Here is a 27,712-nt window from a genome sequence, read left to right as displayed (position 1 = left end):
GATCTAACATACAAACTCTTTTTGTTGTCTTATATTTGATTTAATTTCACTTTTTGCAGAGTCAAATGGTTCAGGGAGCAGGAAGGAACAATTAAGTTTATGGCTGTTTTTGTTACAGACTAAAGGTTTGTGTGCATTTTAAACATGCTAATCTGATCTGTTAAACTCGGGCACAGAGGATTGCATCTTTGATGAGCATAATATATATATATTGACTATTCAGCAATATTATTTTTGATTTAGTAGCAGATGGATGACTTAGGGGCTGAGCAAAACAAATCAAAATAATTGATTTTGATGTCTGCCTATATGAAAAACATTTTTGCAATATGCATTTTCATGCACTCTTGCATGCATTTCTGGATCATTCCAGACGCACCTTCATAACGCCGGCCTTTCCCAGAATGCACCTGATTCTGTTGTCTTGATTGCACTTCTACAGTACAAAAGGGAGTGTGTGCTGCATATTCCACAACATAACAAAACAGCACTGGTTGGACCACTGGACCTTGTGATGTCATAAATGTCCAGTAAATTTATATAGGGCGGTAGAGATGGGCGGTTTGCGGTCACAACCGTGGAGTCCGCGGTTGTGACCGCGGGTCGGGCGGGTGACATGACGAAAAAATTGATTTTAAATAGATTCGGGCGGGTGGTGGTTGAACCAATTCGGAGGTATATATTGTAATAATCCCAGGAATGTAGGCTCATAAAACTTCTTCGTTTGTCTTGTCTTTATTGCACAAGGTGTAATACAACCACTCAACAGCTCTTATGTCTCTATCGCTTTTCCCGGGACAACTCGAACTCTCACTTCTTGTCGATAACGTCACTTCCCTATCTCTCCCGGAAGTCCCGCCCCCCAGCCAAAGTCATTGGCTAACATCCTGTAGCCAGCCGCTATATTATACATAGTTAAATGTTATGTTGAAGAGGTTCATTTAGCCTACTGACGTGTATTTATAAATGGTTGATTTCTATAGGCTAGTAAGTAAAGTGTTGCACCTGACAACTTTTGATGGTACAATCCATATATCACGTCACAGACAACGTCACGCTAACATCACGTGACACCTCCGATGAAGGCTGCAGAAGCAAGGTAGCCCAAACTTGTCAGGTACAACACTTTACCTTACTAGCCTATAGAAATCAACCATTTATAAATAGTTAAATGTTGTTACCCACATACGAAAAACGAGCAGCCCTCTTTGAAACAGTATCCGGGCATACTTTTATTTTGAAGTGTCTCGTTTGGTCCGTCGACGGATGTAAGGAAGCTACTTCCGGGTATGGCCAACGAGGTATTTGTCATTTTTTGGTATTTTACTTGGTAAAATGTTTGATCAACATGCTGTGCATGTTATTATTTTTACGTTTGTAACCTGCTTTATTTATTACAGTTTTCACTGTGAATTTGAAGGGAAAGTAAGCCTTCAAATAAATCAGTTCAAGAAAGCCATTGTGTCTGTGCTATTCGGAGGGAGTTACACTTTCTAACCCCACTAATGCCTTGCATCGTCTATATTAGATATATAACAACGGGCGGGTGGCGGGTGGATGTGGCTTTGATGAAATGTTGGTTCGGGTGGATGACGACTTTAGTGATGCGGTTGCGAATGACATAATTTCCTATCCGCGCATCTCTATAGGGCGGTATGCGCCATTTTTGCACCAGTTATCAATGGTTCACACCAGAGGTCCCCAAACTTTTTGACTGTAGGGATGAAATAGCCTCTGTGTTTATTCCTGATCTAACGAATATATATCCCTACAAGCCTGTTTCGCATGTTACCCTGCTCTTCAGGGGATTTCTCCCAAAAATCCCCAGAAGAAGCGCAGGGAAACCTAGGAATACCTGGACGTTTTTGATGGTAAAATTCATTTTCAGACAATATGATTTGGCTGAGTGGCTAGGAGACCCTGAGAGTAACAAGTGGTATAAAATGGACTACAATGGACAGATTTTTAAAAAAATTCTATAATTATTATTTTTTAAATACATTTTTTTGTTTGTTTGTTTTTTGAACTTGGGACTTACCGCGGGCCAAATTTTGGACCCTGGCGGGGCGAATCCCGCCCGCGGCCCGTAGTTTAGGGACCCCTGGTTTACACAGTACTAGCAGATCACACAAAACACGCCCACTAATAGTACACACAATGATATAGTTTGCACACGCAGTTTAGTGCGCGGTATTTGGATCTTAGTAGATCAGGAACATTGTAGACGGCTTCAAGTTTAAGACAATAGCCTCTGTGGTGTTTTATGAAGCGGCACGTGAGTGTAATGGCGGTGAAAATGCACACACACGTTAGTACACATCATTGTGTGGACACAACAACAACAAGGGGTTGACAAGAGGTTTCGCTGATCAGCAGGCACAGCGCCCTCGCACATATGGGCCTTGGCTCCGCGGCACGCCGGTGTGACTCCGTCTGACACAGCAGAGTCGGCACTTCGCAGGCGAGTGCGAAAGCCGACTCCAATAAGGATTCCTGTTGAAACCCCTGAAATAATTGTTTTCATCCGATACCGAGACGGTGCACGTTGTTACCCCGCTTGATTCGAGCGACACTGCTCTGTGACCCTGAACCCAAGCGAGCAACCTTTGACCTTTGCGAATGCCTGTTGTATGATTTGTAGGCCACCAATCACACGCAGGGGAGCGTGTGTGCACCAGGAACACTTCAAACAATCCCTGCAGTCACTTTATCTGCGCCTCTGCCCAGACTGCGGCTGATGTATGCAGAGATGAATATCTGCAAGCTATAATATACTTGTGGTCATGGGAGCCACAGCAAATGCTGCGCGGTAACGGCAGACGTGATTTAACGAAAGAAAAGTGAGTAAATCCTCACTCCCAGATGAAAAGAAAACACTCCCACTGCTGTAAAACCGACCCGCGGATCAGCAGCAGGACTTTATCTTGACCACCTATGGGGGCTATGATTAACAAGTAAGGAGGTCTTCAAAAGATATTCAAGACACCGGTCTAATCTGACCATCTGTTTCTTATCATCTTGCTTTTATTTTTGGAAATCTGCAAATTTATTTGTCCAAGGGATGCGAGCAGCAGGCGGCCAATCCTCTCCCTGCAGGAGTGAGGTGGAGGTGGGACTTCTACCTGCTGGGTGGCTGCTGGGGATAGTTGGTGGAAGCCTTCTTTCCAATCAAACCATGAGATTTTAGTGTTTTATATATTCAAATGAAATGAGCTAAAAAGGTCAGCGAGCATTGATTCATGTTGATGAAGCAAAAGGTGGAGTTCAGTTCAGTTTCAGTTCATTTCGAACATGCATTCGATACAATGTAATGCAGGGGTCACCAACCTTTTTGAAACCAAGAGCTACTTCTTGGGTACTGATTAATGCGAAGGGCTACCAGTTTGACACACACTTAAATAAATTGCCAGAAATAGCCAATTTGCTCAATTAACCTTTAATAAATAAATCTATATATATATAAAAAATGGGGAATTCTGTCTGTCATTCTGTCGTACATTTTTTTTCCTTTAACGGAAGTTTTTTTGTAGAGAAAAAATTGATGAAAAAAAAAACATTTAATTGAATGATTTAAAAGAGGTGAAAAGTAAAAAAAAAAATTAAATAAAATTTTGAAACATAGTTTATCTTCAATTTCGACTCTTTAAAATTCAAAATTTAACCGAAAAAAATAAAGAAAAAAATAGCTAATTCGAATCTTTTTGAAAAAATTAAAAAAAGAATTCATAGAAAATCATTAGTCATTTTTTTTTATTAAGATTAATTTTAGAATTTTGATGACATGTTTTAAATAGGTTAAAATCCAGTCTGCATTTTGTTAGAATATATAACAAATTGGACCAAGCTATATTTCTAACAAAGACAAATCATTATTTCTTCTAGATTTTCCAGAACAAAAATGTTTAAAGAAATACGGTATTAGCTTTCACTGTTATGCTGATGACACCCAACTTTACATGCCCCTAAAGCTGACCAACACGCCGGACTGTAGTCAGTTGGAAGCGTGTCTTAATGAAATTAAACAATGGATGTCCGCTAACTTTTTGCAACTTAATGCTAAAATTCGCTCCATTTTGTCCACTAAAGACGCCGAGATCATTATCCATGCGTTTGTTACGTCTCGTCTCGATTACTGTAACGTATTATTTTCGGGTCTCCCCATGTCTAGCATTAAAAGATTACAGTTGGTACAAAATGCGGCTGCTAGACTTTTGACAAGAACAAGAAAGTTTGATCATATTACGCCTGTACTGGCTCACCTGCACTGGCTTCCTGTGCACTTAAGATGTGACTTTAAGGTTTTACTACTTACGTATAAAATACTACACGGTCTAGCTCCAGCCTATCTTGCCGATTGTATTGTACCGTATGTCCCGGCAAGAAATCTGCGTTCAAAAGACTCCGGCTTATTAGTGATTCCTAGAGCTCAAAAAAAGTCTGCGGGCTATAGAGCGTTTTCCGTTCGGGCTCCAGTACTCTGGAATGCCCTCCCGGTAACAGTTCGAGATGCTACCTCAGTAGAAGCATTTAAGTCTCATCTTAAAACTCATCTGTATACTCTAGCCTTTGAGTAGACCTCCTTTTTAGACCAGTTGATCTGCCGCTTCTTTTCTTTCTCCTATGTCCCCCCCTCCCTTGTGGAGGGGGTCCGGTCCGATGACCATGGATGAAGTACTGACTGTCCAGAGTCGAGACCCAGGATGGACCGCTCGTCGGGACCCAGGATGGACCGCTCGCCTGTATCGGTTGGGGACATCTCTACGCTGCTGATCCGCTTGTGATGGTTTCCTGTGGACGGGACTCTCGCTGCTGTCTTGGAGCCACTATGGATTGAACTTTCACAGTATCATGTTAGACCCGCTCGACATCCATTGCTTTCGGTCCCCTAGAGGGGGGGGGGGTTGCCCACATCTGAGGTCCTCTCCAAGGTTTCTCATAGTCAGCATTGTCACTGGCGTCCCACTGGATGTGAATTCTCCCTGCCCACTGGGTGTGAGTTTTCCTTGCCCTTTTGTGGGTTCTTCCGAGGATGTTGTAGTCGTAATGATTTGTGCAGTCCTTTGAGACATTTGTGATTTGGGGCTATATAAATAAACATTGATTGATTGATTGATTGACCAAGCTATATTTCTAACAAAGACAAATCATTATTTCTTCTAGATTTTCCAGAACAAAAATGTTTAAAGAAATTCAAAAGACTTTGAAATAAGATTTAAATGTAATTCTACAGATTTTCTAGATTTGCCAGATTATTTTTTTACAATTTTAATCATAATGATTTTGAAGTAATATTTCGCAAATATTCTTTGTCGAAAAAACAGAAGCTAAAATGAAGAATTGAATTAAAATGTATTTATTATTCTTTACAAGGGACGGCGTGGCGCAGTGGAAGAGTGGCCGTGTGCAACCCGAGGGTCCCTGGTTCTATTCCCACCGAGTACCAACTTGAACATTGATTTAAATTGTCAGGAAAGAAGAGGAAGGAATTTAAAAGGTAAAAAGGCTTATGTGTTTAAAAATCCTAAAATCATTTTTAAGGTTGTATTTTTTCTCTAAAATTGTCTTTCTGAAAGTTATAGGAAGCAAAGTAAAATAATTAATGAATTTATTTAAACAAGTGAAGACCAAGTCTTTAAAATATTTCTTGCATTTTCAAATTCTATTTGAGTTTTGTCTCTCTTAGAATTAAAAATGTCGAGCAACGCGAGACCAGCCTGCTAGTAAATAAATACAATTTAAAAAATAGAGGCAACTCACTGGTAAGTGCTGCTATTTGAGCTATTTTTAGAACAGGCCAGCGGGCTACTCATCTGGTCCTTACGGGCTACCTGGTGCCCGCGGGCAGAGCGTTGGTGACCCCTGATGTAATGTAAGGCAGCACATATTTCCAGTTGTTTCATTACAGCACGTCCAAAAAGGAGTAGGAAGAAGCAGAGCTTATTTAATCCTACCCCTTTTCATACCATTGCAATATTATCCAATTTCCTTGCTCTCTGTAACAAAACAGTGAAAAAATAAATAAATAATATACCATAGTAAGCAAACAAATATTGTTTACATAAATCTTTGTCTCAATTTTAAAACATGAATAAAAAAATAATAATTAATTAAAACATTTTATTTTTCTTTAAAAAGAGTCTTGGAAAAGACTTCATTAGCTGCTTGGGGGAAAAATGCACTCCGGTATGCACAACTATTGGGCCTTATTTCTGATACATGTAATTAAATAAATCAAAATAAAAACAACATTATTCAAATGGTCATTAATTACTATATTCAGTCCATTCAGGTGCAATTCTCTAAATTATTATAGTCCAACTGCCTAATGTATCCATCCATCTATCCATCCATTTTGTACCGCTTATCCCCTTTTGGGTCGCGGGGGACACTGGTGCCTATCTCAGCCACAATCGGGCGGAAGGCGACCTACACCCTGGACAAGTAGCCACCTCATCGCAGCTGCCTAATGTAGAAGTGCTTAAAGGCCTTCTGAAATGAGATTTTCTTATTTAAACGGGGATAGCAGGTCCATTCTATGTGTCATACTTGATCATTTCGCGATATTGCCATATTTTTGCTGAAAGGATTTAGTAGAGAAAATCGACGATAAAGTTCGCCACTTTTGGTACTTCCTGAAAAAGCCTCGCCTTTACCGGAAGTCGCAGACGATGACATCGCAAGTGTGGGGGCTTCTCACATATTCACATTGATTCTAATGGGAGCCTTCAACAAAAACAGTTATTCGGACCGAGAAAACGACAATTTCCCCATTAATTTGAGCGAGGATGAAAGATTTGTGTTTGAGGATATTGATAGCGACGGACTAGAAAAAAAAAAAAAACAAGTAAAAAAAAAAAAAAAACGCGATAGCATTGGGACGTATTCCGATGTTTTTAAACACATTTACTAGGATAATTCTGGGAAATCCCTTATCTTTCTATTGTGTTGCTAGTGTTTTAGTGAATTTAATAGTACCTGATAGTCGGAGGGGTTTGTCCACGGGTGTCTTGACGCCGTGTCTCACGGGTGTCGACGGCAGCTGTATGGACGACACAAGCTCAGCTGATATCCGGTAAGAACTGACTTTTTAACCACAATTTTCTCACTGAAACCTGCTGGTTGATATTCGGTTGGGATCCATGTCTGCTTGATCCATAGGAAAGTTTCAGCTCCGGGAATTTTAAACAAGGAATCACCATGTGTTTGTGTGGCTAAAGGCTAAAGCTTCCCAACTCCATCTTTCTACTTTGACTTCTCCAATATTCATTGAACAAATTGCAAAAGATTCAGCAACACAGATCTCCAAAATACTGTGTAATTATGCCGTTAAAGCAGACGACTTTTACCTGTGTGTGTGCGTAGCGCTCATACTTCCTAAAAACGCGTGACGTCTTGCGTACACGTCATCATTACACAACGTTTCCAAGACGAAACTACCGGGAAATTTAAAATTGTAATTTAGTCAACTAAAAAAGCCGTATTGGCATGTGTTGCAATGTTAATATTTCATCATTGGCGGCATAGCTCGGTTGGTAGTGTGGACGTGCCAGCAACTTGAGGGTTGCAGGTTTGATTCCCGCTTCTGCCATCCTAGTCACTGCCGTTGTGTCCTTGGGCGAGACACTATACCTACCTGCTCCCAGTGCCACCCACACTGGTTTCAAATGTAACTTAGATATTGGGTTTGAATCACTAGAGAAAATTGCTACATAAATATAATTCACTTCACATCATTGATGTATAAACTATCAGACTGCGTGGTGGGTAGTAGTGGGTTTCAGTAGGCTTTTAAAGTGCAATTTCAGTATGAAATGTAATATTACTCAGCCATTACACCAAATCTGTGTATTTTTATTGTTTTTTGAAATCCATCCATTTCCTACCACTTGTCCCGTTCGGGGTCGCGGGGGGTGCTGGAGCTTATCTCAGTTGCATTCGGGCAGAAGGCGGTGTACACCCTGGACAAGTCGCCACCTCATCGCAGGGCCTGTTTTTTGATATAGTAATGTAAATTAATTAACTTAAATGGAAATATATATATGTTGAGGTCTTATCAAAAATTCAGCACGGTGATACAGGGGTCAGTCCGTCTGGCTCACAATACAAAGGTCCTGGGTTCAAATTCTGCGCTCGAGATCTTTGTGTGGAGTTTGCGTGTCCTCCCTGTGACTGCGTGGGTTCCCTCCAGGTACTCCGGCTTCTTCCCACCTCCAAAGGCATGCACCTGGGGATAGGTTGATTGGCAAGACTAAATTGGCCCTAATGTGTGAATGTGAGTGTGAATGTTGTCTGTCTATCTGTGTTGGCCCTGCGATGAGGTGGCGACTTGTCCAGGGTGTACGCCGCCTTTCGCACAATTGTAGCTGAGATAGGTTCCAGCCACCCCCACAACCCCGAAGGGAATAAGCGGTAGGAAATGGATGGATGGATGGATGGAAGGTTATAGTTTGCTCCATACATAATTGTAGCTGTTTGCAAATGCACCAAATCGTTGAATTTCAATAATTGTAATTTAATAAATAAAGGGTTTGTATGTGACACCGATTTGTCACAGATTCTGTTTATAACTTTTATGGACAGAATTTCTAGGCGCAGTCAAGGCTTTGAGGGGTTCCGGTTTGGTGACCGCAGGATTAGGTCTCTGCTTTTTGCAGATGATGTGGTCCTGATGGCTTCATCTGACCGGGATCTTCAGCTCTCACTGGATCTGTTCCTAGCCGAGTGTGAAGCGACCGGAATGAGAATCAGCACCTCCAAGTCTGAGTCCATGGGTCTCGCCCGGAGAAGGGTGGAGTGCCATCTCCGGGTTGGGGAGGAGACCCTGCCCCAAGTGGAGGAGTTCAAGTACCTAGGAGTCTTGTTCACGAGTGGGGGAAGAGTGGATCGTGAGATCGACGGGCGGATCGGTGCGGCGTCTTCAGTAATGCGGACGTTGTACCGATCCGCTGTGGTGAAGCTCTCAATTTACCGGTCGATCTACGTTCCCATCCTCACCTATGGTCATGAGCTTTGGGTCATGACCGAAAGGATAAGATCACGGGTACAAGCGGCCGAAATGAGTTTCCTCCGCCGTGTGGCGGGGCTCTCCCTTAGAGATAGGGTGAGAAGCTCTGCCATCCGGGAGGAACTCAAAGTAAAGCCGCTGCTCCTTCACATTGAGAGGAGCCAGATGAGGTGGTTCGGGCATCTGGTCAGGATGCCACCCGAACGCCTCCCTAGGGAGGTGTTTAGGGCACGTCCAACCGGTAGGAGGCCACGGGGAAGACCCAGGACACGTTGTGAAGACTATGTCTCCCGGCTGGCCTGGGAACGCCTCGGGATCCCCCGGGAAGAGCTAGACGAAGTGGCTGGGGAGAGGGAAGTCTGGGTTTCCCTGCTTAGGCTGTTGCCCCCGCGACCCGACCTCGGATAAGCGGAAGATGATGGATGGATGGATGGATGTCTGGCGGACTAGATTGAAAAGTTTAACGGGCCGGATGTGGCCCTCGGACCTTAATTTGCCCAGGTCTGGTCCATACATTAGCAGGCCACTTCCTGGTTCGTGGAAAGGGATGTTATACATTAGGAATGGACCGATGGTAGCGTAAAATTTTGATTCTGTGGTGGACTGAACAACATTTCTCAACGAGCTATCAACCATCTACGGTCCGTAAAAATCATCAAAAGGTTCAGAGAATCTGGAGAAATCACTGCACGTAAGCGATGATATTACGGACCTTTGATCCCTCAGGCGGTACTGCACCAAAAACCGGCATCAGTGTGTAAAGGATATCACCACATGGGCTCAGGAACACTTCATATAACCACTGTCAGTAACTACAATTGGTTGCTACATCTGTAAGTGCAAGTTAAAACTCTACTATGCAAATCAAAACCCATTTATCAACAACACCAAGGAACGCCGCTGGCTTCGCTGGGCCCGAGCTCATCTATGATTGACTGATGCAAAGTGGAAAAGTGTTCTGTGGTCTGACGAGTCCACATTTCAAATTATATTTGGAAATTGTGGACGTGGTGTCCTCCGGAACAAAGAGGAAAATAACCATCCGGATTGTTATAGGCGCAAAGTTCAAAAGCCAGCATCTGTGATGGTATGGGGTGTATTAGTGCCCAAGGCATGGGTAACTTACACATCTGTGAAGGCACCATAAATGCTGAATGGTCCATACAGGTTTTGGAGCAACATATGTTGTCATCCAAGCAACGTTATCATGGACGCCCCTGCTTATTTCAGCAAGACAATGCCAAGCCACGTGTTACAACAGCGTGGTTTCGTAAAAAAAGAGTGCGGGTACTTTCCTGGCCCGCCTGCAGTCCAGACCTGTCTCCCGTCGAAAATGTGTGGCGCATTATGAAGCGTAAAATACGACAGCGGAGACCTCGGACTGTTGAACGACTGAAGCTTTACATAAAACAAGAATGGGAAATAATTCCACTTTCAAAGCTTCAACAATTAGTTTCCTCAGTTTCCCAACGTTTATTAAGTGTTGTTAAAAGAATAGGTGATGTAACACAGTGGTGAACATGCCCTTTCCCAACTAATTTAGCATGTGTTGCAGCCATGAAATTCTAAAAAATTAAGTTTATGAGTTTGAACATCAAATATCATGTCTTTGTAGTCCATTCAACTGAATATGGGTTGCAAAGGATTTGCAAATCATTGTATTCTGTTTATATTTACATCTAACACAATTTCCCAACTCATATGGAAACGTGGTTTGTATCAGGGCCTCATGTGAATTGAAAAAATAAATTATCTAGCTCTCACCTTTGCACTTTCAAGTTGGACGTAGGTAACGAAATAGGATATTGCTGATCGCTAGATGATGACATTTTGAAAGGTTCCCAAAAGTTAAGACGTCTTCCTGTCTGAAATGTTTAATCAGCATCCTAATGTTTTGTCTCACATAGATTAGTGTTTGGTTGTTGCATGAAGGAGACTTAATCTTGTGTCGTTCTCTTCTAAGGTTCTCCTGGTGTCAGCCATCATTGTCACCGCGTTCTCCGCCGGCCTCATGTCCCTTGAACTCACCACTGACCCGGTGGAGCTGTGGTCAGCGTCCAACAGCCGAGCCCGCCAGGAGAAGGATTTCCATGATAAACACTTCGGTCCGTTCTTCAGGACCAACCAGCTTATCTTGACAGCACCAGGCAGAAAAGGGCACATTTATGACTCCTTGCTCTTTGGTTCGCAAAACTTTAGCGGCCTTGTATCTAAAGATCTCGTCATTGAACTGCTGCAGCTCCAAAAAAGAATACAAGTAAGCTCCACAAATTTGTTTCTATATATTTTTAGCATTTCCAAACTTCTCCACACAATCAAATCCTCAATTAATTTTTTCTAGAACATTAAGTTCTGGTCAAAGGATCTGAACCGCACAGCAAGTCTGGAGGACGTGTGCTTCGCACCGCTCAACCCTAACAACCCGGCCCAGTTTGACTGTGCAGTCAACAGCCTGCCGCAATACTTCCAGAACAGCCTTGATAACATCAACGCCAAGGTGAACATGACTGAGCTGGGGGTGACCAAAGAGGTGGACTGGAGGGACCACCTTATCTACTGCCTCAAGTAAGCACAATTGATCATCGAACAAGACGCAACCTGCAAAATAATTTGCTTAAAGACTTTTCTATGTCCTCCCAAGCTCACCTTTGTCTTTCAAAGACATCACCGATTTAGGAATGAGCTGCATGGCCGACTATGGAGCTCCAGTCTTTCCCTTTCTGGCCGTAGGAGGCTACAAGGGTGAGAGACAAGTTAGATCAGGGAAAGTGTTTGTCTAAAATTTGGTAGATTCTACATTCATCTTATTATCTGACGGTATGGACGGTAAGTCTAGTAGTTGCTACATACCGTATAAACTGCAGGGTTAAGGTGCACCTTTCGAAACCAAATATATACCTTGAAAAACATGGTCAAGACTTATTTCGTACATGTACATATAGATTGTCTTAGTCTTCCACATGTTTCATTAATAGTCAACTTTGTTAGCCACCGGTTCTGTTGCCTGTATGTATTAATAATGTTTGGTTAACCAACATCTTGTTACTTTCCGCAGCCTGCTGAGTTGACCACAAGCCCATCCATTCATTTTTTTTTGGTACAGTTCCCCAATATTAGAGTCAGTCCCGAGTCCATATTACCATATCAATGTAATTCCGCATTGTCGTGCAAAGAGCCAACGCACACACAGTCCCAGTAATGTTGCAGTTTTTTGTGGTCTATGTTTAGTGGATTTGCCTTTAGCGTTCTGATCTGATGTGCTAATTTTGCAATATTTTGATATTAGCTTTTTTAACTTTGATTGATTGAAACTTTTATTAGTAGATTGCACAGTACAGTACATATTCCGTACAATTGACCACTAAATGTCAGGGTCCACGTTAATCAATTCATGGTACTAATCGGCGATTAACTGCTAATTTGAGCGCAAGCTGTAAAGACTGCTTCTAACAGTAAATAAATATCAGGTTCTCAATCATATATCAATTTAGGGAGGATTATGCCCCCAAGGGGGGGCATGTCAAAGAATAATTGAGAAGCATTGCACTAGGCCAGGGGTCGGGAACCCGCGGCTCCAGAGCCGCATGTAGCTTTGGATCACTCTGATGTGGCTCAGCTGCATACTTGCCGACCCCCCAATTTTTCCGAGAGGTTATCCTGATTTCAGTGCCTCCCCCAGAAATCACACCAGGATAACGTTCACACCGACAACAATATTGAGGGGGTGCCGTGATGGCATTGCCTTAAACGTCCTCTCGACCACGTCGTCACGTCCGCTTTAATACTATGCTGTCTGAGTGCCGGCCACATTTAGTGTGTGGCTGCTGACTCAACGCTCAGGCGACTGCAAGGCATACCTTGTTCAACAGCCATACAGGTTACACTGAGGGTTGTGATATAAACAACTTTAACACTCTTACTAATATGCGCCACACTGTGGACCAACACCAAACAAGAATGACGAACACATTTTGGGAGTACATCTGCACTGTAACACAACATCAACACAACAGAACAAATACCCAGAATCCCATGCATCCCTAACCCTTACGGGCTCACATTATACACCCCCACTAACTCCCCCTCCGTGCGTCAGTGGTAAAGGGGGTGTATAATGTAGCCCGGAAGAGTTAGGGATGCATGGGATTCTGGGTATTTGTTCTGTTGTGTTCTAAGGCCAAAAATTTGGACGAAGATATCCCCAGTATTCATACATATTTTTAAAAATATATATTGTTTTTACACACTAACAATGCACCTCATCCAGCCATGTTCTGACATTTTTCCTCCCAGGTGATGATTACACTAATGCAGAGGCCTTCATCTTGACCTTCTCCCTCAACAACTACCCGCGGACTAACATCAAGTTTAACGTGGCCTTGCAGTGGGAGAAAGAGTATCTGAAAATTGTCCAGGCCTACCAAAGAGACCCAACGGCCAACTTCACATTTGCATACATGGCAGAGGTATGGAAAATCGGGGACTCACTACGAGAACATTTAACAAATAGTCACTAGTGCTAATGTCTAAGTAGGAAATCAAAGAGACTGTTATTTTTCGAGACTGAGTGCGGCGTCTTCAGTAATGCAGACTTTGTACCGATCCGTTGTGGTGAAGAAGGAGCTGAGCCGGAAGGCAAAGCTCTCAATTTACTGGTCAATCTACATTCCCATCCTCACCTATGGTCATGAGCTTTGGGTCATGACCGAAAGGATAAGATCACGGGTACAAGCGGCCGAAATGAGTTTCCTCCACCGTGTGGCGGGGCTCTCCCTTAGAGATAGGGTGAGAAGCTCTGCCATCCGGGAGGAACTAAAGACGCTGCTCCTACACATCGAGAGGAGCCACATGAGGTGGTTCGGGGATCTGGTCAGGATGCCACCCAAACGCCTCCCTAGGGAGGTGTTTAGGGCACGTCCAACCGGTAGGAGGCCACGGGGAAGACCCAGGACACGTTGGGAAGACTATGTCTCCCGGCTGGCCTGGGAACGCCTCGGGATCCCCCGGGAAGAGCTAGACGAAGTGGCTGGGGAGAGGGAAGTCTGGGTTTCCCTGCTTAGGCTGTTGCCCCCGCGACCCGACCTCGGATAAGCGGAAGAAGATGGATGGATGGTTTGTATGTTCTCTATATCCAACATTATGTATTATTCTAATTTACCTTTTTTGTAACACAGTTAGTGAATGAAGCACACATTTGAGGTGTTTCCCTGTATTTCTACACAATAACTCAGATATGGTAGCACTAGTGAGCAGTAGAGATTATGAAGTGATTTTTGGTCTAGAACATGTTTTGCTTTGTGTTATTGCCACTTGCTACTTTATGTTGTATATTTTTTATATGAGCTTTCCAATAATTTTATCATATATTATTACACCCAAAAATGTGTTTTCTTTTACCCTTATGTGAGGAACATAATTTTTCATCTGAACGGGAAGATATAAACATCCCATCAGTCAGCATCCCAGTGAGAGCAGACATTGTACAGTAAGTGATTGTTTTATCATCATTGGAGTTTGTATTTCTTGTGTCACACTTACCAGCAGTGCTGCTTGCTTGATCTGCTTATCACTCAGCTTCTAAAACTTGTAGATCGTCCTCTGTATATTCAAACTCAAAATATAGGGTTCCGGATCATCGTTTAGTAGTCGTTGTTGGCTGTCATGAAGTCTGTGATGAGTAGTTGTTGTTTTTCAAAGAAAAAGCCAACCTTGTGATGCGTCTGTAAAATGAACAAGATTCCGTATGCTTAAAAATGAGCAAAATCTGTGAATATTACCTTATTATGAACGTGCCTGTCAGTACATTACATATCTACTTAAAACGTGTAAATAAAATGTTTTGAATAAAACCTTTTACAAGCAAATGGCACCAGTTCGGTGCAATGATTACTTACGATTGATTCCTCATTCGGCTTTTAGATGCCAACCTGACATTATCATGACATGAAATATGATGGATGCAGCAAAATCAGAGGTGAGATTTGTGATCAATTAAAAAAAAATCATTAAATATTACACGCATTTGCATTGTCGCCTCTAACACAAAGTTAAGATGTAGATTTTTTCAGTGAAAGGCGTTTGTCGTTTTTAATCTTATTTTTAAGCATTCTATATGTCGTCATATTCAAATCTTATTTTTTTTTTTTTACCTCGCTGGATAAAGTTAGGACCCCCCTTGATAAAAGAGGCTTTAAAAGCATGCCGTCAAAGTGAAGTTTCCTTTTGTTTTTGTTTCCAACTGTTGTGTTTGTGTGCTCTCTTCTTATGGAAATCAATCCCCAGACTTGACAATTGAATTCACGCATGTCCTGCTGACTCTTAATCTGATCTTCAAACACTTTGACCTCCTAATTGCCATGAAGACTTCTTTACATTTTGCAACATTTCGTACAATTTAAGGTTGGGTTTAGTCCGCGCTTTTGTTTTTCTCTGTCTGGCAAACGTCCAACGATTAACACTTTTAACAACCGTCTAATTGGCTTGATTGTGATGGAAAACACAAGACAGGAGAAGTCAAGACATGTTCTGCTGCCGTGCAGCGCATGTCTTGACAGAACATCTTAAAGATGAATACCGGATGAAATCTTATTTTTAAATATTATATATATGCCATAATATTCCAATTCTATGGTTGATCATATTTTACGAGCATAGTACTTACTTTATTGATTTAGAGGCAGTTTTTTCCAGGTCAGTGAGTTTGCAAATTCTTCTAATTCCACATATTTTGAAGAATAGCAAAACAGTGCCACATGTTGTATTCAAACTGGTATTTAAAAAAGGTGCATGAACATTCTACATGAACAAAATGTTGCAAAATTTGGATTGATTGTGCAGTTCTGTTACTTTCATAACATCACTGACAAGTTCTCTTTATGTACTCCAGAAAATTAATCTGTCAGTCATTTCCCATAATAACAATTATATGTTAATAATAAAATAAAATAATAATAAATAAATAATAACTAACTGTACCCTGGAGAGCCCTCTTGGTATGCCGCACCCTCTTGGTGTGATGTCATCTGCAGAACTGAGCCTGTTTTCCTGCATATACATGTAAATAAAAACATGTACAATTAATATTTTGACCACTTCATCACATGTTTTTGTTGATTAATTCAAAATGTATATGGTTAACATTTTTAGCAAAAAAAAAAAAAAAGGTAAAATATTTGACATTTCCGGTCTTCCAAACTCTTGCATCTTCTCTTTCATAGACACCATAGCCTCTGTTTCCTGAAGCATCTTGAGTAAAACATCAGTAGAAGAGGATGCAAAATAGAATACTTTTCTTTTTCTCTCATTTTTCTTTGCCAAGTCCATCCATCCATCCATTTCCTACAAGTCGCCAATAAAAATCATAGACCTATCATCCATTCAGCAATAAACATTTGTAATTTTATGGCTGCTGGATGACTTAAGGAGCTGATTAAAACTAATTAAATCAATGCGTTTCGGTGTCTACAGATGTTTTTTTTTATGTTGTTTCTTTTTTCATATAGAAAATTTATTTTTATAATTTGTATTCCATATTGTGTATTTTATTGCGTTTGGGTCATTCCAAAGTCATGCTGTTGTCGTGACAGTTCACCGCTTCTTTGCAAAGAGCACCATCAGTGCGTTGAAAAGAGTTTCTGTTGTCTATAGATTGTGATTTTGTCTTGCAGAAAAGCTGGTACAGATGATAGATCTGTGCTGATAGTTGAAGAATATCGCACAGAGGTTGGAGAGCACAATAACATGAATGTGGAGGGCAAATAACACCAATAGTACGTGTAAAAAACGCATTTAAAAGTCTGCACCACTTTTCAATGGTACATGCAGTCTTAGTAGTACAATTTAATATTTTGCACATGCTGTTTAACACGTGTTTTTTAGAACTCAGTCGATTCGGCCCATAGTATACAATGTGAAATTGGCTCAAGGCTTCTATAGGTGACGTCAGCAGGCTGTGGCCACATTTTGGAGCTAAAAGTTGGCCTTCCAAAATGAGCCGAAACGCGTTAGAAAATAAGCCTCTTTTTTGGCGGTAATTTTCATCATTTTAAGTCCAAAACTATGAGATAAGTGCAAATCTGGTCAGCATTAGAGGGGTCCTATGAGTCAGGGATTCTTAACCTTTTTGACCTCGGGGCCCGATTTTTCCACTGCACAGGGGCCCGAGACCCACTTAAATATTAACACAGAAATAGTCATCTTACTCTTGATTTTAATGGTATCCAATAATTATATGTAACCGACTTACAGTTGATGACCTTGTCAAAATATAAGAAACAATGTGTTAATCACAAATATAAGTACTTATTTAACACATAAACCTCAGGTTTAGGTCAGGCTTATTAGATAAAATAAGAATTAACCAAATATACTGCATAAGAAGATACTCTTCAGTAACTGATGAAAAATAAATGTACATAAATTTTTTTGTGCAAAAATAAATAAAATATATTAATAATACATGTGTTTCCTAATTAATATTTTAATGAAATTAAAGTGCAAATGAAAATACAGCTTTACCCCTTTAATCATATTTTTTGCGCTTAAGAATTTCTGTATGACTTTAGCTCAAAACTTCATTTGTTTGTTTGAGATTGTCATTATTTCCACAGGTGGTGGAAAAATAATTGCAACTGATGCCCGTATGGATCACAACTGAGAATGAGATATTTGTTGGCGGCCCTCGCGGCCCAAAAATGGGCTCCAGTCTTATGGTAAAGAAACACTGCTATACAGTATTTTACACAGTATATCCTCCAGAGAACTAGCATCCACTGCAGTGGACATTTGCAAAGAAAGGTTATTTTTTTCCTAAAAATGTGCAACTCTATCTATCCATTTTCTACACTGCTCGTCCTCGTTAGCGTCACGGATCACCTGGAGCCTTTGAAATGTGTGCAAAGGAATAGACCAAAAACTAACGTCCACTGAATAAAACTAAACATGCATCGGACCAAAAATCACTCCATATTCACTTCTGCTCGCTTGCGATAGTATATCTGAGTTATTGTGCAGAAATATGGGGAAATAACTACAAAAGTACACTTCATTCATTACAAAAAAGATCAGTTAGAATAATACATAATGTTAGATAAAGAGAACAGTCAAAACCTTTATTTATTGAATCGAAAATACTGAATTTCACAACATAGTTAAATTTGCAAACAGCTCAAATGATGCACAAAGCAAACTATGACCTGCTAGTAGCTACCCAAGAACGTACAACAATTCTTCTCAACAAAATATAATCTTTGTGAATAATGTAAATTAAAATATTTTTTCGCACGTACAACACTTAAAACCTTCAGTATATCAGTATGTGGAATTAAATTATGGAATGGATTAGGCAAATAAATCAAAAATATGTACTAATATGATCCAAATTAAGAACTTAATCAAACTTAAAGTGTTTACAAAGTACAAAGAAGAAGAACCATGATAAACATTTTGAATTCATTTCATCTATCCATTCATTTTCTAGACCAAATCCGGCCCGCCAATGTCCAAAATATATTTATTCTTTTGTTTTTTTTAATTATTTTTTAAAATCTGTCCTTTTTTAATATATTTTCTACAAATTGTAATTTTCGGTGTCTCCTAGCCGCTCAGGCAAATCATATTGTCTGAAAATGTATTTTCCCATGGATAACGTGACATCATCGCGTTTGCGCCACAGCTGAAAGGTCACGGTCAATTAGTGCGTGAGGAATATATGTATATTCATATATTTATATATATATATATATATATATATTTATATTTATATATAAATATATATATATATATATATATATATATATATGGGACTGCCTCGGGATACTCAGAAAGAGCTGGATGAAGTGGCTGGGGAGAGGAAAGTCTGGGCTTCCCTGCTTAGGCTGCTGCCCCCACGACCCGACCTCGGATAAGCGGAAGAAGATGGATGGATGGATGGATGGATATACATATATATATATATGTGTGTGTGTGTGTGTGTGTGTGTGTGTGTGTGTGTGTGTGTGTGTGTGTGTGTGTGTGTGTGAATACAATGATTCGCAAATCATTTTCAACCCATATTCAGTTGAATATGCTACAAAGACAACATATTTGATGTTCAAACTGATAAACATTTTTTTTTACAAACAATCATTAACTTTAGAATTTGATGCCAGCAACACGTGACAAAGAAGTTGGGAAAAGTCGCAATAAATACTGAAAAAGTTGAGGAATGCTCATCAAAAACGTATTTGGAACATCCCACAGGTGTGCAGGCTAATTAGGAACAGGTGGGCGCCATGATTGGATATAAAAGCAGCTTCAATGAATTGCTAAGTCATTCACAAACAAGGATGGAGTGAGGGTCACTACTTTGTAAGCAAATTGTCGAACAGTTTTAGAACAACATTTTTCAACGAGCTATTGAAAGGAATTTAGGGATTTTACCATCTACGGTCCGTAAAATCATCAAAAGGTTCAGAGAATCTGGAGAAGTCACTGCACGTAAGAGATGATATTATGGACCTTTGATCCCTCAGGCGGTACTGCATCAAAAACCGACATCAGTGTGTAAAGGATATCACTACATGGGCTCAGGAACACTTCATAAAACCACTGTCAGTAACTACAGTTGGTCGCTACATCTGTAAGTGCAAGTTAAAACTCTACTATGCAAAGCGAAAGCCATTTCTCAACAACACCTAGGAATGCCGCCGTCTTCGCTGGGTCCGAGCTCATCTAAGATGACCTGATGCAAAGTGGAAAAGTGTTCTGTGGTCTGACGAGTCCACATTTCAAATTATATTTGGAAACTGTGAACGTGGTGTCCTCCGGAACAAAGAGGAAAATAACCATCCGGATGGGCCATCATCTGTTATGGTATGGGGGTGTATTAGTGCCCAAGGCATGGATAACTTACACATCTGTGAAGGCACCATTAATGCTGAATGGTCCATACAGATATTTGGAGCAACATATGTTGTCATCCAAGCAACGTTATCATGGACGCCCCTGCTTATTTCAGCAAGACAATGCCACACCACGTGTTACAACAGCGCGGTTTCATAGTATAAGAGTGCGGGTACTTTCCTGGCCCGCCTGTGGTCCAGACCTGTCTCCCATCGAAAATGTGTGGCGCATTATGAAGCGTTAAATACAACAACAAGACCTCGGACTGTTGAACAACTTAAGCTGTACATAAAACAAGAAAGGGAAATAATTCCAATTTCAAAGCTTCAACAATTAGTTTCCTCAGTTTCCAAACGTTTATTGAGTGTTGTTAAAAGAAAAGGTGATGTAACACAGTAGTGAACATGCCCTTTCCCAACTACTTTGGCACGTGTTGCAGCCATGAAATTCAAAGTTAATAATTATTTGCAAAAAAAAAAAAAGTTTATGAGTTTGAACATCAAATATCTTGTCTTTGTAGTGCATTCAATTGAATATGGGTTGAAAAGGATTTGCAAATCATTGTATTCCGTTTATATTTACATTTAACACAATTTCCCAACTCATATGGTATATATATATATATATATATATATATATATATATATATATATATATATATATATATATATATATATATATATATACACATTTTTTTTTAAGCCAATGCGGCCCCCGCGTCAATAAGTTTGGGGACCCCTGTTCTAGATAATCTTATGTATCCCACCTTGTGAAATATAACTTACTTCACTAATTATTATTTATTTATGTGTTTTTAATGTCATTACTTATGGAGTATATTGTGAATAAATTGAGAACAGGAAGTTAATTAGCAACTGCTATGTAAAGGAAAAGGGGTAGGATTCCAGCCATTTTTTACCGCTTGTCCCATTCGGGGTCGTGGGTGCTGGAGCCTATCTCAGCTGCATTCGGGTGGAAGGCGGAGTACACCTTGGACAAGTCACCACCTCATCGCAGGGCCAACACAGATTGACAGACAACATTCACATTCACATTCAACACACTAGGGCCAATTTAGTGTTGCCAATCAACCTATCCCCAGGTGCATGTTTTTGGAGATCGGAGGAAGCCGGAGTACCCAGAGGGAACCCACGCAGTCACAGGGAGAACATGCAAACTCAACAGATTTAAGATCCTGAACCCGGGATTGAACTCAGGACCTTCGTATTGTGAGGCACATGCACTAGCCCCTGGTGTTGCCGAAAAGGGGAGAGGGGTAAAGTGGAGGGGATAGGGTATGATTAAAGGCCTACTGAAACCCACTACTACCGACCCCGCAGTCTGATAGTTTATATATCAATGATGAAATATTAACATTGCAACACATGCCAATACGGCCGCTTTAGTTTACTAAATTACAATTTAAAATTTCCCGCTGAGTTTCTTGTTGAAAACGTCGCTGAATGATGACGCGTGCTTGTGACGTTATTGGTTGAGGGGACATTTTTAGCCCAGCACCACTTAAGGCTAAAAGTCGTCTCTTTTCATCGCGCGATTACAAAATATTTTGGACATCTGTGTTGCTGAGTCTTTTGCAATTTGTTCAATTAATAATGGAGACTATAAAGAAGAATGCTGTTGGTGGAAAGCGGTGGATTGCAGCTGCCTTTAGCAACTGAAACACAGCCGGTGTTTCTTTGTTTGTTGTGAAGCTTTAGCGAACATGTTTCTCTACCACATGTCAACCAGCAAGTTTTTGAATGAGAAAATTGTGATATTAAGTTGGCTCCTACCAGAGACTTGTGCGGAGTTAGCGTCCTCCTGCAGCAGCTGTCATCTTGGCTTCTCCATTTGCTTCTCTCAGAGACACTGGCGGTCACCGCGGCCCTCCGACTTTCAGGTATGACTTTATAATCTCACTAAAACACTATTAACACAATAAGCAGATAAGGGATTTTTCAGAATTATCCTAGTAAATGTGTCTAATAACATCTGAATCACTCCCACTGCACTTGCCTTTTTTTCCCCTAGTGCTTCACTCTAACTTTCCTCATCCACAAATCTTTCATCCTCACTCAAATTAATGGGGAAATTGTCGCTTTCTCTGTCCAAATCGCTCTTGCTGCTGGTGGCTATGATTATAAACAATGTGAGGATGTGAGGAGCCATACAACCCGTGACGTCATGTGCCTTGCCTGTACTTCCGGTACAGGCAAGGCTTTTTTATTCGTGACCCAAAGTTGCGAACTTTATCGTCGATGTTCTCTACTAAATCCTTTCAGCAAAAATATGGCAATATCGCGAAATGATCAAGTTTGACACGTTTAAATAAGAAAATCTCATTTCAGTAGGCCTTTAAATAAGAAAAATATGCTTCTTCTTACTCCATTTCGAACATGTTGAATAGAGAACCTGGAAATGGTGAAATTGCATGTTGTATGCATGCATGTTCCAAATAAACTCAAACTGCACAGGACGCTGGTTCTCAGGAGATTACGCGAGAAAGATGAAGAAGGCGATGAGTGAACTACGGCACGTTTATAAAAATCCTGTACGCTATTTCATTTGCTTACTGTGATGTCATTCTGAAGACTTTTTTGGGGGGGTGATTAGGGAGCAAAAACACAACCCAGGTCAGGTTTGACTTGTCTGAACAAGAAGAACATATTCCTCAGAGAACGGGGGAGGGCTGAGAGATGTTTTACTGCAGGAGGGGGAGGAGAGGACTGGTGGGTGGGTGAGTGGGGGGGGCGGTCATCCTGGGGGGGTGTAGGGGTGTGAGCAGGAGTGTGTGTGTGTGGGGGGGGGGGGGGGGGGGGGCTGAGTTTAAAAAGGCAGCCAGCCGCCAACAGTCACTCACACACAAGCGTCCCTCTCCTCCAGCAGCAGGACGTCCAGCTCCTGTTGTGTTCGCTGCACCTCAGAGGCCTTCGGGACGCGTGCGGGACTTTAACCTCCTGAGGGTGGACTTTCGCAGCATGGAGGCCCCCACTACGGAATACGCGGACAACTACGAGTACTACGATGACAACGAGACGGTGTGCGATTTCTCCGAGTGGGAGCCCTCCTACTCCCTCATCCCGGTCCTCTACATGCTCATCTTCATCCTGGGCCTGTCCGGGAACGGCGTGGTCATCTTCACCGTCTGGAGGTCCAAATGCAAACGTCGGGCGGCGGACGTCTACATCGGAAACCTGGCCCTGGCCGACCTCACCTTCGTGGCGACCCTTCCCCTGTGGGCCGTGTACACGGCGCTGGGCTACCACTGGCCCTTCGGCGTGGCCCTGTGCAAGATCAGCAGCTACGTGGTCCTGGTCAACATGTACGCCAGCGTCTTCTGCCTCACCTGCCTCAGCTTCGACCGCTACCTGGCCATCGTGCACTCTCTGTCCAGCAGCAGGCTGAGGTCCAGGGGGACCATGCTGGCGTCACTGGGCGCCATATGGCTGCTGTCCGGGATGCTGGCCGTGCCCACGCTGCTTTTCCGCACCACGGTGAGCGACCAGAACAACAACCGGACCACCTGCGCCATGGACTTCAGCTTGGTGACCATCAACCAGAGGCACGACTACCTCTGGATCGCGGGGCTCAGTCTGTCCTCCTCGGCTTTGGGCTTTCTTCTGCCCTTCCTGGCCATGACCATCTTCTACTGCTTCATCGGCTGCACCGTCACTCGCCACTTCAACAACCTGCGCAAGGAGGACCAGAAGAAGAGAAGGCTGCTCAAGATCATCACCACACTGGTGGTGGTGTTCGCCCTCTGCTGGACGCCCTTCCACGTCCTGAAGAGCATGGACGCCCTCTCCTACCTGAACCTGGCGCCCAACTCCTGCGGCTTCCTGCGCTTCCTGCTGCTGGCCCACCCGTACGCCACCTGCCTGGCCTACGTCAACAGCTGCCTCAACCCCTTCCTCTACGCCTTCTTTGACCTGCGGTTCCGCTCGCAGTGCCTGTGCCTGCTCAACCTGAAGAAGGCCATGCACGGCCACATGAGCTCCATGTCTTCCACGCTGAGCGCCCAGACTCAGAAGTCGGAGATTCAGTCCCTGGCTACCAAGGTCTAGAGTCGGAGGACAGGGTGCTTAAAGGGGGACTGGAACACTTGTAGCAAAATAATACAGACTCTACGTGTCCATGAGATAAGACCATGAACTTTGACCCTGCTCCGACTTGGAAGGCCGGAGCCAGCTGGCTGAGCTCCTTTGCTGCTTTCCTCCTTCTCGAATTGGAATAGGACATGAGTTTGATGTTTGGAAAAAAAAAAAATATGACACTGGTTGAAACTTGTACAGTATTTTCATACCATAGCATTTCTCCAGACGTTTGTTTCAGAAGCAATTGCTCCCGATTGAAAGTCGTTAAAAAGAGGCAAGAGGAGCAAAGGTGTTGCATCTTAATGATACGTTTTTTGTAAAAAAAATAAAAATAAAAAGTGGGGGGAGGCAGATGGCAGATGACAAATGTTGCTGGAGTGGGGGGGTGGGCTTCTTAATGGGGAGCATCATCCTAATTGTTCAATTTGTACATATTTTATTTTGGACATCACTGTAACTAACTACTGTATTAAAAAATGTGTTCAATGAAGCCAAAACCTCTCATTTCTTGAGTGTTACTTTGCATCTCGTAGAAACTAATGCGGCCTTTAAAAGTTTCAGTTTCATGACACCGTCTTCTTGTTTGGGTGATGATTATCTACAGAGGGTTTGAGCTTTGTTATGAAGAAGGCTCTGCAGTTGGTTTACACCTTCAGACTAATAGATCTCTAATCTCTATTGATTCACAGTCAGTATCCAGACTGTAACCAGATTATGCAAAGTGTAGACCATCCTGAAGGTGCGTATTCAGAGCTCAAAAGGGGCTCTAATTTAGATGGGGTAATATATTCAAATGTGGTAGCCATGTCAAAAGGATGTGCTTTTAAAGACATTTATTAACTATTTTTACCCTTTTTTTTTTTTAATTGACTGAAAGAAAAAATTAATAAGTGCGGCTGTATATTTACGGTAAGTATATTTGTATGTCAACTGAATAGGATGTAGCTGCAAAGCTATTATCTATTTGTATCCACATATTAAAGCTGTATTTTTTAGTTAAATAATGAGGAAAAAAAATATTAAACAAACAATACGAAAACATTTTTGTTTGGCCAAAATATGTTCAGTACATCAATTGAAAACTCATAAACAACTATTTTTACCTGTTTTGTGAAGAAAAAAAATTACAACACAAAAGATGTTGAACTTTTTTTTATTTTTTATTGAGGCAATATTTTCGAATGTATTTTGTATATCATTTGGAAATTAAATATCCGTAAATGTGTTGTATTGATACTTGTATGGAATTAACTAAATGAAAAAATTAAGCGAGGCAATATATTGAAATATGTATTTAGTATATCAATTAAAAAGGATGTATCTTCAGAATAATTTTATCAACTATTTTTACCATATATATATACATATATATATATACATATATACATATACATATATACATATATACAACTGAAACAGAATATATATATATATATATATATATATATATATATAATTTTACCCCAAAAAATGAAAAGTTGATGAAAAGAAAAATAATTTTTTAGCAGTGCATATTTCTATGTATTTAGCACATCAATTGAAAAGGATATATCTGCAAAATATTTGACCAATTATATCTGGATTAGAATGAATAAAAATTTAAAATCATCAGTATCACCGACGTCCCACTGGGTGTGAGTTTTCCTTGCCCTTATGTGGGCCTACCGAGGATGTGGTAGTGGTTTGTGTTGTGGTTTGTGCAGCCCTTTGAGACACTAGTGATTTAGGGCTATATAAGTAAACATTGATTGATTGATTGATTGATTGATTGATTGAGAAAGGACTGATAAGGGGGAAAAAATACAAATGTATATTTTTTTCTAACATTTTGTAAAAGAAAAGAAGAGATAATTTGAAGGGGAACTCCAGTTTTTATTGGAATTTTGCCAATTGTTCACAATTATTACAAGACAAGAAGAAAAAAGGTGTTTTTTTTCCCGCTTTCTAACATAAAAATCGGCTCGTTTTAGGTGGCTACCAATGTAGCTAATGGGAGCACAATTCTACCTCTAAATCACTTAAAAAATGCAACACAGAACACGTTTGATTTTATAATGCACAACACCAATCTTTACATTATCTGTAAAGTATTAGCCCACATTTCATGTTTTGTTTTGTACACAGTTAGCCAGACAACCTATGTACTGTAGTTGTAATAACACGCATGACATGCTATGAGTATCATGATCAATATAAAGTGATACTCACTCGATGGACACTTGTTTGTCTGGTCCAGCTGGCTGTGGACGTTTGCTGTTGATTTTGGGTAAGCACTCCATTTATGTCTAAACAGCCTGGCTCCAAGTTCCATATTTATAAGGTTGTAAACCCTCATTTGTCCAAAAAGGGTTGTCTTCGTTGTCTGTTACGAAGTCTGCCATGATTAGAACACACTCGAGTTTGATTCCGGATTCAGGAACTCACATGTCGCCAGAAGTCAGACGTGTGTTGCTATGGAAACAGAAACCAATGCACGGAATAAATCAGTCCCGGGAATGATCAAAATACAGTAAATATTGTACATATTACATATTGTTATGAACATGTCTGTTACTACATTGTATATAGACTTGCAGTGTGTATATAAAAACATTGATGGAGGGTTTTGAAGTTGTTTTAGAGGGCTTTGAAGGCTACAACGGTGACTCCCATTAGCCACAATCATTCAAGCGTTTTTTATCATCTTTAAAATCCTAAAAAAATACACGTGTGTTCTTGTCTCTCATAATAATTATGAACTATACGCAAAAGTACAGAAAAAGTACACTTCCCCTTTAAAGAAGGAAGAATTTTTTTTTTTACAAAACACAAACCAAAAAAATTTAGTGGGGTATTATATTCAGATATATTTAGTAAATCAATTAAAAAGAGTCCCCTAAAACATTGTATTAACTATTCCTACCCTCCAATAAATGGAGAAAAAATGGCCTTTTAGGTGGAGCAATATAGTCAAGTATATGTAGTATTTCCATTAAAAAGGATGTATCTCCAAAAACATGTTATCTATTCTTGTCCCCCCACCCCCCCACTCCGCAATTTATTTATTTTTTACAAACATTTTTAACATAACATTTGAGTTTGGGCAAAAATAAAAATAAATAAATACTAAATAAGCATTTGGGTTGGGCAATATATTCAAATACATTTAGTATTTCAATTAAACAATAATGTTTCCAAAGAATCTACGATGAGGTAGCGACTTTTCCAGGGTGTACCCTGCCTTCCGCCTGATTGTAGCTGAGATAGGCACCAGCGCCTCCCGCGACCTCCAAAAAAGGGAATTAGCGGTAGGAAATTGATGGATGGATGGGTTTCCAAAGAATCAATTTATTAACTGTTCTTACCCATATATACTTTATTTGAAAAAAAAAAAAAAAAAGGTTGGAAAAAATTAAATAATAATAGAAAATAAAATGAGACTCACTCGATGGACAGTTCATTTGGTCCAGCTGGCCGGGGACGTTTGCTGTTGATTTTGGGTGAGCAGTCCATTTATGTCAAAAGAGCCTGGCTCCAACTTCCATATTTATAGCGTCAAAATCGCTTTCACCTCACTCTCCTGTGAGTCTTTGTTGTTTGTTGCCAAGTCTGCCAGGATTAGAACGCACATCAGTTCACCTCTGAAGAAATAATAAACAAATTTAACTAAACCAAAAAAAAAAAATTGAAGTGGGGTAAATTCAGATAGATGCCCTGCGATGAGGTGGAGACATGTCCAGGGTGTATGCCTCCT

The 27,712-nt window shown here is 40.9% G+C and overlaps 2 protein-coding genes across 2 annotated transcripts in view; both read left to right on the top strand.

Annotated features, from left to right (window-relative positions):
- The window catches only part of LOC133556919 (NPC1-like intracellular cholesterol transporter 1), a 118,164-nt gene extending 101,475 nt beyond the window's left edge, over positions 1–16,689 (top strand). Inside the window, exons 2-6 of the mRNA XM_061907272.1 lie at positions 10,968–11,261; positions 11,346–11,569; positions 11,646–11,746; positions 13,298–13,470; positions 16,672–16,689. Of these exons, the coding sequence (XP_061763256.1) occupies positions 10,968–11,261; positions 11,346–11,569; positions 11,646–11,746; positions 13,298–13,470; positions 16,672–16,689 (810 nt within the window). The remainder of the gene's footprint in view (positions 1–10,967; positions 11,262–11,345; positions 11,570–11,645; positions 11,747–13,297; positions 13,471–16,671) is intronic.
- A 6,041-nt stretch (positions 16,690–22,730) lies between these two features.
- Positions 22,731–24,469, top strand: aplnra (apelin receptor a). The gene has a single exon (XM_061905025.1). It carries the CDS (start codon positions 22,864–22,866, stop codon positions 23,947–23,949), a length of 1,086 nt encoding a protein of 361 aa, XP_061761009.1. The 5' UTR covers positions 22,731–22,863; the 3' UTR covers positions 23,950–24,469.
- The last annotated feature ends 3,243 nt before the right edge of the window (positions 24,470–27,712 follow it).

The sequence above is a fragment of the Nerophis ophidion genome, linkage group LG07 (genome assembly GCF_033978795.1).
Source record: "Nerophis ophidion isolate RoL-2023_Sa linkage group LG07, RoL_Noph_v1.0, whole genome shotgun sequence".
Taxonomy (NCBI): Eukaryota; Metazoa; Chordata; class Actinopteri; order Syngnathiformes; family Syngnathidae; genus Nerophis; species Nerophis ophidion.
This window is presented reverse-complemented; position numbering and strand designations above follow the sequence as displayed.